At 44.1% G+C, this 12,918-nt stretch overlaps 1 protein-coding gene across 1 annotated transcript; it reads right to left on the bottom strand.

The window, feature by feature from the left end:
• Window positions 1–10,772: 10,772 nt before the first annotated feature.
• LOC125629872 (olfactory receptor 52E4-like) lies at window positions 10,773–11,720 on the bottom strand. The gene has a single exon (XM_048835231.2). It carries the CDS (start codon window positions 11,718–11,720, stop codon window positions 10,773–10,775), a length of 948 nt encoding a protein of 315 aa, XP_048691188.1.
• Between the last annotated feature and the right edge of the window lie 1,198 nt (window positions 11,721–12,918).

Here is a 12,918-nt window from a genome sequence, read left to right as displayed (position 1 = left end):
GTTATAATTCTTGACATCTGATTTGTGTCCATTTATTCTTTTACGTAGAGACTGTCCTGTTTGACCAATGTACATGGCAGAGGGGCATTGCTGGCACATGATGGCATATTTCACATTGGTGGATGTGCAGGTGAACGAGCCTCTGATAGTGTGGCTGATGTTATTAGGCCCTGTGATGGTGTCCCCTGAATAGATATGTGGGCACAATTGGCAACGGGCTTTGTTGCAAGGATAAGTTCCTGGGTTAGTGGTTCTGTTGTGTGGTATGTGGTTGTTGGTGAGTATTTGCTTCAGGTTACGGGGCTGTCTGTAGGCAAGGACTGGCCTGTCTCCCAAGACTTGTGAGAGTGTTGGGTCATCCTTTAGGATAGGTTGTAGATCCTTAATAATGCGTTGGAGGGGTTTTAGTTGGGGGCTGAAGGTGACCGCTAGTGGCGTTCTGTTATTTTCTTTGTTAGGCCTGTCCTGTAGTAGGTAACTTCTGGGAACTCTTCTGGCTCTATCAATCTGTTTCTTTACTTCTGCAGGTGGGTATTGTAGTTGTAAGAAAGCTTGACAGAGATCTTGTAGGTGTTTGTCTCTGTCTGAGGGGTTGGAGCAAATGCGGTTGTATCGCAGAGCTTGGCTGTAGACGATGGATCGTGTGGTGTGGTCAGGGTGAAAGCTGGAGGCATGCAGCTCCACATAAACACCACCCTATACCGGAAACCTACTGACCACTATTCCTACCTGCATGCCTCAGGGATGTGAGAAAACCTTGATCTATGCAGGAAATAGCCCTACTTGATTATGTAAAGAGTTGTCACTTTGGATGGGCTAGTACCAGCAGGAGAGTGAATTTGTGTGGGGGGTGGAGGGTGAGAAAACCTGGATTTGTGCTGGAAATGGCCCACCTGTTGATCACTTTAGATAAGCTATTACCAGCAGGACAGTGGGGTGGGAGGAGGTATTGTTTCATATTCTCTGTGTGTATATAAAGTCTGCTGCAGTTTCCACGGTAAACATCTGATGAAGTGAGCTGTAGCTCACGAAAGCTCATGCTCAAATAAATTGGTTAGTCTCTAAGGTGCCACAAGTACTCCTTTTCTTTTTGCGAATACAGACTAACACGGCTGTTCCTCTGAAACCTGTCAAATAAATTAGTTAGTCTCTAAGGTGCCACAAGTACTCCTTTTCTTTTTATAAATGTATGGTACATTTGTGCTGATTTAGCTACAACTGGAGTATTGTGTCCAGTTCTGGGTGCCAGAGTTAAGGAAAAATATGGACAAATTGAAGAGAGTCCAGAGAAAAGCAACAAGAATTATTAGGGGTCTGGAAAACTCGACCTATGAGGGAAGATTGAAAGAACTGAGTTTGTTTAGTCTAAGAAAGAAAAGACTGAGAGGGGGACAGTCTTTTGAGTGGACAATCTGGTGAGGTTCAACAAGGAGAAGCGCAGAGTCCTGCGCTTATGATGGAAGAATCCCATTCACTGCTACAGACTAGGGATCGAGTGGCTAGGCAGCAGTTCTGCAGAAAAGGACCTAAGGGTTAGCATGGACAAGAAGCTGCGTATGAGTCAACAGTGTGCCCTTATTGCATGTAGGTCCCCACATCTGTACCCTAGAATTCAGAGTGGGGAAGGAACCTTGACAGTAGCCTTAATAAAGCATTTGGTCAGCTTCTTGAAAAAGGAATGGGCAAGTTAAGTGCCCAGTCAAGAAGCACTTAATGGACAAAGGATCTTGGAAGGCTCTAATCCACATAAGAAGTCTATTTGAAGACGTTCAAGGCAGCATTTGAACCATGGCTGCTATCTATAAGTTCTGAGTCATGCATGGATATGCGACTTGCCCATGTGACTCCAAAACTCCATCTTGGAGTTGAACTTTGCATAGGAGAGAGGAGGGGGTCTCCACCCACAAGAAAAAGTTTATTTAAACCCCTGGGAGACCCCTCCATTTGATCTTCAGCTGGCCCAAGAGACAGCCTCTCCACCCCCAAGGATATCTGAAAGAAACTGGAACAAAGGACAGTAACTACAGGGGGTGTGAGTGATTGCTGGACCCAGACTAGAAGGAGACTAGTCTGAAAAAGGAAGCTTTCTGGAACACTTCTGAGGCTGAGGTTTTAACTGTATTTAGTTTTCTTACTGTATTAGTCATAGACTTGCATGTTCTATTTTATTTTGCTTGGTAATTCATTTTGTTCTGTCTGGTACTACTTGGAACCACTGAAATCCTACTTTCTGTATTTAATAAAATCACTTTTTACTTATTAATTAACCCAGAGTATGTATTAATACCTGGGGAGGGCGGGGGAGGGGGGGAAGGGGCAAACAGCTGTGCATATCTCTCTATCAATGTTATAGAGGGAGAACAATTTATGAGTTTACACTGTAGAAGCTTTATACAGGGTAAAACAGAGGTATTTGGTGTTTAGACACCACTGGGAGTTAGGCACCTGAGTGTTAAAGACAGGAACACCTCTTAAGCTGCTTTCAATTAAGCTTGCAGTTTGTGGGACGTGGTTCAGAGGTGGGTCTGGGATTGCAGCAGGCTAGTGGGTCTGGCTCAAACCAGGCTGGGCACTGAAGGGCCAAGCAGCCAGAACAGGAAATCAGGGGCAGAAGTAGTCTTGGCACATCCGTTGGCAACCCCAAGGGAGTTTCTCTGATCCAACCTGTCACAACTTCCAACCCTGATATTCTATGATTCTATGATCCTGTGACATGATAACAGTTTTCAAATACCTAAAAGATTGTTACAAGGAGGAGGGAGAAAAATTATTCTCCTTAACCTCTGATAGGACAAGAAGCAACAGACTTAAATTTCAGCAAAGGAGGTTAAGTTGGATATTAGGAAAATATTCCTAACTGTCAGGGTGCTTAAGCATTGGAATAAATTGCCTAGGGAGGCTGTGGAATCTCCATGATTGGAGATTTTTATGAGCGGGTTGGACAGACACCTGTCAGGGATGTTATAAATGGTGCTGGGGACTGGACTTGATGACCTCTCGAGGTCCCTTCCAGTTTTGTGATTCTGTGATGTACATCTTGAATACTGTGCACAGATCTGGTTGCCCCATCTCAAAAAAAGATACACTGAAAGTGGCAAAGGTACAGAGAAGGACAACAGAAATGATTAGGGGTACAGAATGCCTTCTGTATGAGGAGAGATTGATATGATAGATGTTCTATAAAATCATGACAGGTGTGGAGAAATTGAATAAGGAAGTGTAATTTACTCCTCACAACACACAAACTAGGGATCACCCAATGAAATTAATCGTCAGCAGATTTAAAACAAACAAAAGAAATAATTTCTTCACAGTTTGCAATAAGAACTAGATAAGTTCATGGACAATAGATCCATCATTTTTATTAGCCAGGATGGGCAGGGATCCAACACCATGTTCTGCATGTCCATAGCATCTGTTTTCCACAACCTGGGAGTGGGGGACAGGGGTGAATCATTCGATGATTGCTTGTTCTGTTCATTTCCTCTGAAGCACATGGTATTGGCCACTGTCAGAAAACAGGATACTGGGCTAGATGGACCATTGGTTTTACCCAGTATGGTCATTCTCATGCTCATATAGACCCCAGATATATCTGCCCCCTGCTGTAATACACCAGAACCCTCTCGCCTCTTAGAGCTGAGCTGGAACCAGGAGTGGCTGACAGGGTCTCTTCATCCACAGAGTTAGTAACAAAGGAAGAATATGCATTAACATTTTAAACCTAAGCAGTGTCCCTTCAGTGAGTTGCCACAAAATGCCAGAGTATGTTAGTACCAGAGCTGAGTGTTGGATTAAACTAATAATTAAGGCCCAGATTTGGCATGCCCATTAGAAAGAAATATGCCTGTCAGTTTACAAGGTCCGGGTTGAAAGTAGAAGCACATCCCGAAACAAAAAGTCTGTTCTAACCTGATAAGATTACCTTTAAATAGGTATATAGATATTATTATATATAATAATTAATAATTAATAATTAATATAGATATATTAAATAGGATATAGATATTCAGGCCTGTCTGTAAAGGCCTATACTCTAAGAATTTAGGTGTATTCTTATAACTTGGCTAGTTCTAGAGGTATAAAAGAAAGAATCAAAACCACTGTCTGCCGGTGTAAGGGCCTTCTCTTACTGTGACAGTTTGTGGCCCTGTGCTTAGGCTCAGGCCTTTGGCTAAGCAGCAGAGGCAGCCATAAGCTGGGAAGCGAACGGTCACCTCCTCTCATTCCAAACTAGTCACATTGAAATAAGGTGCTATTGGGCTGTTAGGCTCTATCAGGACAGGATTGCATTCCTATCACCTCCAGAGAAAGGGAAGTGCCTAGAAAATGTAAAAGGAAACTTAGTTTGATAGCATCCTGTCTGGCAAGAACTCACTTATCAATAGCTGGGATGTGAAATCCTCACTTCTGTATTGTTTTGTCATTATAGTTCCCACTTTGCTGTTGTTTGTCTGTATAATCTCTGTCTGGTTCTGTGATTGTTCCTGTCTGCTGTATAATTAATTTTTCTGGGTGTAAACTAATTGAGGTGGTGGGATATAATTGGTTACATAATCATGTTACAATATGTTAGGATTGGTTAGTTAAATTTCAGGAAAATGATTGGTTAAGGTATAGCTAAGCAGAACTCAAGTTTTACTATATAATCTGTAGTCAATGAGGAAGTGACTGGGGTGTGGGTGGGGGTGGGCATGTGGGTGTGTGAGATGGGAACAGGGAATGGGGGTAAGAAAATTGGAATCATGTTTTGCTAAAGGGGGAAATGGGAACAGGGAATGGGAGTAAGGAAGTTGGAATCATGTTTGGCTAAGGGTAGGAATGGGAACAGGGACACAGGTGTAAGGCTCTGTGGTGTCAGAGGTGGGAAGGAGGATACTAAGGAAGGAAACTGGAATCATGCTTGCTGGAAGTTCACCCCAATAAACATCAAATTGTTTGCACCTTTGGACTTCGGGTATTGTTGCTCTCTGTTCATGCGAGAAGGACCAGGGAAGTAAGTGGGTGAAGGAATAAGCCCCCTAACATCTTGGTGCCGTGACTCGGATGCATCGCATTGGATAGGTGAGTGGCAGCCTGTAAGTCCCCCTCCCCAACAGTACGTGCAGCTGCTTGGAGGGGGTATCGCGAACTCTCGTGATGGTAGTTGCGGGTTCTGGCAAGCCAGGGTAAAGGATTTTTTGGATAAATGGATAAGGGAGGACCAGGGCCCATACCAGGTGCAGGGGTCAACCTGGGATGAGATTAAAAAGGAACTGGAGGAAGTGTTAGGAGACCCAGAGGGATGGGGGGTGGCTGAGGAGCCCACCCTCCTTGGTATATGGGTAGGGGAAGAAGGTCCCTGCCCATGGGGACTGAATGCCTTCCAGGGAAAGGAGGCACTTCAGTCTGCTTGTGAGAGGTTTGAAGTAAGGGCAGCATTATGGGAAGCTGCCAGTAATCTTTCAAGTTTGGTGCTGCTTCAGCAAGGGCTGCTGAAGGGTTGTAAATTAGTTAGGGGTAGTGAAAGATGATTTGGGACAAAAGGGTTTAAGGTCAAAAGCAGAGTTAACAGACCACCTTTAGAGACTGGATCTGAGACTTGGTCCTCGGGGAGTGGAGAAAAAAAAAGTTTCAAAGTGCAGCCTGCCTTTCCACACTCTTTTGTTTTTCTGAAGTTTTAATGGAGGGTACTTTGGATACTTATGTGAGATGTCAAGAAGGAAGTTTTTGTTTAATGATAAAACCCAGTTATATAAATGTCACTGTATGTGCAACTCTGTGCAGTCACATTGGATGGAAGTTGGTCATTAAATTTTCCAAGGGGGTCAGGTAGAGTGGCTACTATCACCACTACGCTTCTGTCCCCAGAAGCCTTTACAGCTATTCTGAGGGAAAATGGGCCCTTTTCCCACAGAAATGGTCTATAAGGGACTGCTGCAGGCAGCAGGCGGAGAGAGAATCTGATCAAAATTATTTGACTACTGGGTAATGTAATCAAAATCACTAAAGGATGGAAGAGGTTTCTTTTGGAACTTAACTTGGCTGCCCCTGGTTGTGTCTAGTTGGACAAGATGGAAGTGTAATTGGGATACAGTTGTGTAAAAAAGAGTATTCACAGTGTAAGGGATGTTAGGCAAAACAGAATTTTGTGTGTGTGTGCACAGGTAAAAGAAAAGGAAAAGGGGAGGAATGGTGGGAACACTGACCCTTGGGATGGGTCTGGGGGATTAGATTGTTGCTTTGGTGGGTGTGCATGAAAACTCTGTGGGCATGGGGGAGGCAGTTATACCTTGTGTAAAATTAATTTGGCTAATATGATGTTATGGAGGTTAAACTATATGGAAGGAATTTGCATTTTCCCAGGACATGTGCAGTGTATATTGGAAAAGGAGTAAAAGAAATGCAAATAAAACATGGTACTTCATTAAAATCCTAATAGGGCTCCAAAAGGAGCCACAATAGGTTGTGCTTTCTTTTTCAGATCGCTGTGTTTTGGAGCAGGAGATGAAAGTGGAAAGTAATCAGAACTCTGGTGGAAGTAAAATGCTTCCCTTTTAAGACAGAGTCTGAGCTGCTAACAGCTTTGGATCCAGAAGCAAGCTAGTAATCCTCTGTGTGTAAATGCAAATTACCTAGCTGATGGGCACAAAGGAGCTGCAAATAACAAATACATCTGGTCAGCAAACAAGCTACTAGAAGACTCAGATTATGGCCCTTCAGGAAAGGGAGGTGAAAAAAAACAAGTCAAGCCTGAAAATAAGGGGGACAGGTTAACCTTAAGGGGTGTGTGTGTGTGTGTACAGTGCTAAAATCTGAAGCTGTGTCTCAGCTATTACCTGAGAATAAACTTAAAGCTTGGTACAGCAGAGAAACTATTGCAAACTTGGTCTGTTGTACAAGAGGGGAAACTGAGGTACACCATCTCATGAATTTCATAAATGACCAGTGAGTGAGGTAATCCACTAGCCTGACTATAGAACAAAATAAGGACAGTCTGGAGGTAATTCTTCTGTTTTTCCTGCAAGTAGCAAGGACATTTGTAAAAGAAAGTGGTATTATTATTAAGCAATAATCTGTCCCCACCATGGGGAAGGAAAAATTGTTTCTTTTGTTTTTCAGACACTCTACAAGCAAGCTGGCGCCAGCGGGAAAAATAACCCAGAATACCATGGATCTGTGTTTTGTGGTGTTTGTCTGTGGTGTTTGTCTTGTTGCTAGCATTGTTGTGTTTTAATGAACAGAAAACCTCATGATGTGGGTGGGGGATGGCTTCCAAAGGCTGGCCTTGGGGGGGAAGATGTGTATGGGAATGCAAATTCTCAACTAGGAGGCCAGCACCTGTGTAATAGCTACCGTGGTACCTGGAAATGGAATGGCAACTAAGGTGGCCCCCACAAGCCCTATGGAAATAATGAAAAGGGGAGGAGCTCACTGGGAATTAATGGAGGGGGTGTAAAATAGTGTAAATCAATAGAAGATGTTTGGATGTGCCCCTCTCCTATGACTATAGAGGAGCAGGATCAATGGCCTATGCAAGGGGTGGACAATTGGATGTACTGTGTATAAGGTGTTTTGCTGGGAATGTACATATTACTGGGGGCACAATTACACCAGCCTATAACCAAACTACACCCATCTACATGCTGCTATATGGACTTTGGTGCACAAATGGATCTGTGAATCTTATTGCTGTGAATAAGCCAGGGCTTACTGCCTGATTCCATACCAAGTGGTCAAGCTGGTTTGGACAATATCCCATTTCTCTGTGAACATTCAATGGACTTGTGATATGGACAAAAGCATACAAAATTTGAAGGAGCAGCTTGTTGCAACTGCCAGCAACTGGACACAAGATCGTGACCCCATCGAAGGAGGAGAGGCAGTATTTTGGGGGTGTCTCGGATGTTGGACCATACTGCAGTGGTCAGGACTCGGTGTCGCTGTGGATTTTGTATTGTTAACTGTACTTGTGTTACGTTGCATAGGGAGATAACCTATTAGGAATGTAATAAGCCCTCCAAACCCTGCAGTGTACTAGACAACCCGGACCCAACCTTCTCAGGCCCACTCTAATGGGAAGTCTGGAACTCTAATTGGAATAGGTGTGGTATGCCCGTATGAGAGAAGGTGCAGGGCACTATACTACACAAGGGGCAGTGGGACAAATGGAATATCAACACCTTCCACCTTGATGCCTGGCCCTATCAGGAAATGTCGCCATATGTCCTATGCTTTTCCAGGGATACCTGGGCAGGAGGATCCCAAAAGAAAAAGGAAAAAAAAAAAGGGTGGAGTGTTAGGATATAGATATTCAGGCCTGTCTGTAAAGGCCTATACTCTAAGAATTAGGTGTATTCTTATCACTTGGCTAGTTCTAGAGGTATAAAAGAAAGAATCAAAACCACTGTCTGCCAGTGTAAGGGCCTTCTCTTACTGTGACAGTTTGTGGCCCTGTGCTTAGGCTCAGGCCTTTGGCTAAGCAGCAGAGGCAGCCATAAGCTGGGAAGCGAACGGTCACCTCCTCTCATTCCAAACTAGTCACATTGAAATAAGGTGCTATTGGGCTGTTAGGCTCTATCAGGACAGGATTGCATTCCTATCACCTCCAGAGAAAGGGAAGTGCCTAGAAAATGTAAAAGGAAACTTAGTTTGATAGCATCCTGTCTGGCAAGAACTCACTTATCAATAGCTGGGATGTGAAATCCTCACTTCTGTATTGTTTTGTCATTATAGTTCCCACTTTGCTGTTGTTTGTCTGTATAATCTCTGTCTGGTTCTGTGATTGTTCCTGTCTGCTGTATAATTAATTTTGCTGGGCGTAAACTAATTGAGGTGGTGGGATATAATTGGTTACATAATCATGTTACAATATGTTAGGATTGGTTAGTTAAATTTCAGGAAAATGATTGGTTAAGGTATAGCTAAGCAGAACTCAAGTTTTACTATATAATCTGTAGTCAATGAGGAAGTGACTGGGGTGTGGGTGGGGGTGGGCATGTGGGTGTGTGAGATGGGAACAGGGAATGGGGGTAAGAAAATTGGAATCATGTTTTGCTAAAGGGGGAAATGGGAACAGGGAATGGGAGTAAGGAAGTTGGAATCATGTTTGGCTAAGGGTAGGAATGGGAACAGGGACACAGGTGTAAGGCTCTGTGGTGTCAGAGGTGGGAAGGAGGATACTAAGGAAGGAAACTGGAATCATGCTTGCTGGAAGTTCACCCCAATAAACATCAAATTGTTTGCACCTTTGGACTTCGGGTATTGTTGCTCTCTGTTCATGCGAGAAGGACCAGGGAAGTAAGTGGGTGAAGGAATAAGCCCCCTAACAGACAGCTGCTGTTACAACTGTTTTCCTCAACTCAGGAATAAGATCTGTTAACCCCACTCTTGCATTTTTTTTTATCTTGCTTCTTTTCTTTTTAAAGGTAACAAGTGATATGAACAGATTTATTGGAGTCTGTCATGCCTCAGTGATTTTAGAATGGTTATGATAAAGAATGAATTGATAATAAAATGTAGATGTGATCAAAAGAAAATATTAATTGTGATTGTGGTTGTATGTTTGGATGGGTAATAAAACCCATCCAAACATACAACCACAATCACACTTGGGTTGAGGTGCCAGCCTTAGAATCATAATAAATGACACTGCATCTGGAGGAAGAAAAACAACTACCCTCCGAGAGGACCATTTGGCCGAAGAATACGCTGGGCGAGATAACCCGATAACCCTGAGGGTACACCGGAATCCAGCCCCATCTGCCCCAAGAACAGGGGGACCAAAGAAACAAAGATCAAAATAACAACAAACTATCATTCCTATGCCATCTGCGTGATTGTGTATCACTTCAAATCTGAGAACAGCATGACGAGGCAAACCAATAGACTTGTATGAGGATGGAACCCTGTAAAGACAGACCCAAAAGACTGAGGACTTTGGATCTGGTTTTGCAAACAACTTCCAGTATCATCGGATGCGCATGTGACAAGGCCTGACTCCATCCTCGTCTCCAGGCCACCTGGCCAATGACTTGGCACGAGCACTGCTAGGCTGGTAACTATAACAACAACCTGGCAGAACTTGTCTGTGTGTGAATGAATGTGTGAGTGAATAGAATGTTATAGCTATAACTGATTGCTTACTCTGATTCTTTCTGTATTCAGAATAAACGTGGCATATTGCCTTATCCCCTGAAAAAGATCCTGCTGGTTTTCATTTTCAAAGTATCACATGAGTGGGTCAAATATTTACTTTTTATATGTATTTATATATATATATATATATATAGGAATTAGATAAAGTGCTCCTGTCAGCTCCTTGCTAAGTTATCTGCCAAAAAAATTAGAGTTCCGAGAGCCTAAGTAGCCCCTTGAATTGAGGTTAAAGATGTCACCCCTACCAAAATCTGAAATGGCGTGCTTGCAGCTGGTGGGGAGGGACATGGAGATCATCCAGAGAGTGACAGGGGAACAGGAGGAGCAAATGACAGGGGCATGGCCTTTGGGGGGGGGAAGAGGCAGAGCAGGGGTAGGGCCTTGGTGGAAGATGTGGGGCAAGGAGTGGGGCCTTGGTGGTCAAGTTAAAAGCAATTTGAAAGGTGTCAGCTCAGTAAGTTGTACACAGACCAGTTCCCCAATTTGTCATGCTAAGCCAACACAGTATGGTCAAGAAAGGGTTTAATGCCTCTCAGACTGTCCTGTATGTGATCCAGGGAAGAGCGCCCAACACCATGTTACAAGCCAGCTCAGTGCAGAGCTCGGTCTGAGAGCCAGAGCACTAGGAGAAAAATTTAGGTCCCTTTATGCGTAAAGAGCCGGAGCACCCTGTCCCGGATCTGTTTCGTCCTCACACCAAAAATGATGGGATTTAGCATGGGGGGTACCAGCAGGCACACATTACCAAAGAGAATGTGGAAATGCAGGGCCACATTGTGGCCAAACCGATACGTGAGGATAGTGAAGAGACCTGGGATGTAAAAGGCTAAAATGGCAATGAGGTGGGAGCCACAGGTCAAAAAAGTCTTCAGCCGGGCGTCCTTTGTGGGGAGGCTGAAGATGGCCCTGAGGATCTGGGTATAGGACACAGCTATAAAAAACATATCTAGACAAATGGTTGAGCTTGCCACAATGAGGCCGTAGTAATTATTGATACGGGTGTCAGCACAGGCCAGATTCACCATGGCTATGTGCTCGCAGCATGTGTGGGGGATGATGTTGGTTCTGCAATATGGCAACTGCCTTGCAAGCAAGGGACAGGGCAGTGCAAGCGTGCTGCCACGCAAAACCACAGCCAGGCCAATCTTGGCCACAGTTGGGTTTCTCAGGGTGGTGGAGTGTCTCAGTGGATCGCAGATGGCCACGTAGCGATCAAAAGCCATAGCTATGAAGATCCCAGACTCTATTGCAAAGAAGCAATGAATGAAGAACATCTGGGTGAGACAGGCACTGAAATCGATCTCCCTGGAATTGAACCAGAAGATGCTCATCATTTTGGGAACTGTGCTTGTGCACAGGACCAGGTCGGTGACGGCCAGCATGCAGAGGAAATAGTACATGGGCCCATGGAGGCTTGGCTCTGTCTTCACGATGAACAGGATGGTGAAGTTCCCCAAGATGGCTATGATGTACATGGTGCAGAAGGGGATGGAGATCCAGACATGGGTGGCCTCCAGGCCAGGAACGCCCAGCAGGATGAAGTTGGAGGGGTTGGTGAAGTCGGTTGTGTTGGAATCTGACATGGAGTAGGGGGAGAAAGTGTCCAACTCTGAGGCAGAACAGTGTCTCCTGCGTGTACCGTATATTCCCCTGTCTTCCTGTAGGTGCCCAGGGTCTAGGGTGAAGGTCGCAGGACAAATGCCTGGATGGAGAGACAGTGTTAATATGAGACACAACATGCACAGCTGGAGGATGTTCTCATGGGTGAAATAGTTTGCCCAGTCTTCACAAACAGAGAAATGCCATTTTCATTATTGAGATCAATGAATTATGAAAAACTTTAACCCTACTAATGCCAATTCCATTTTTATGGTGCTCCATGCATCAATCTTCCTACACGTTGTGTTGAGGGAAACCTGAAAAGGCACCAGCAGGAAATACAGGTGTGGAAATGCAATGAAAGCCAGGCTACAGGGTCCATGCTGTAGGGACTTGCCCGTGCACCCAGTTGCTCAAAACCTGAGAGTGGAAAAAACCCAAACCTTTGCCAAGACAGGTGCCAGGGGCAAATATCCCAAATAGAACATACCCCAGGGAAAATACCTGGGCCTCATGTTAGCAGCACCATGAAAACACCTGCTCATTCACAGTAGTAGTCAAAACAAAGATAATGTTCGGATGCCCAAGGAATGGGGCAGAGAATAACCTGCTCTGGATAAGCACTCCATTGTGGTCACACAAGGACATAGCAGATAGAAAGGGGAGTTCCGAGACAGGTTCTGTGAATGTGGGAGGCTGCCCTATCTGGACAGACTGAAAAGTCTGGGACTGTTTAGTTTAGAGAAGAAACAAGGAAAGGGACATTTGATAGAGGAGAACAAAATTAAGAATGGAACTGATTACATTCAAATGGACAAACAGAGAAGAGTTCCCAACCAGTAACATCTAAAGACGTTTAGTTCTTCAAAAGGACAAGTTCTCCAAAGCTGAGGCAAATTACTAACAAAGACCAAAAAAATGGGAATGAAAACTTTGGACAAAAACCGGGTTCAAAGGCAAAATACAGACAGCAATTAAGCGGCTGAAAGCAACATGTAGCAAAGAGAAAGGAAACTTGTTAGTGTTGAAGAAACAGTAGATGTGTTCAAGAAATATTTTTTTTCCTGAAGCAGTATCAAGTGCTTCTATCACCTGAAGTGATGAAATACTTTCCAGTGCATTAGCAGTCAAGGAGGATTTTAAACAGCATCTACAGTAGTATATTAGAATTACGAACACAGG

Source organism: Caretta caretta, chromosome 1 (assembly GCF_965140235.1).
Source record: "Caretta caretta isolate rCarCar2 chromosome 1, rCarCar1.hap1, whole genome shotgun sequence".
Lineage (NCBI taxonomy): Eukaryota > Metazoa > Chordata > Testudines > Cheloniidae > Caretta > Caretta caretta.
Note: the sequence above shows the minus strand (reverse complement) of the source record. Positions and strands in the feature narration are given on the sequence as shown.

Coding starts and splice junctions, on each gene's coding strand:
- LOC125629872 (XM_048835231.2), bottom strand. CDS start 11,720: ATGTCAGATTCCAACACAACCGACTTCACCAACCCCTCCAACTTCATC.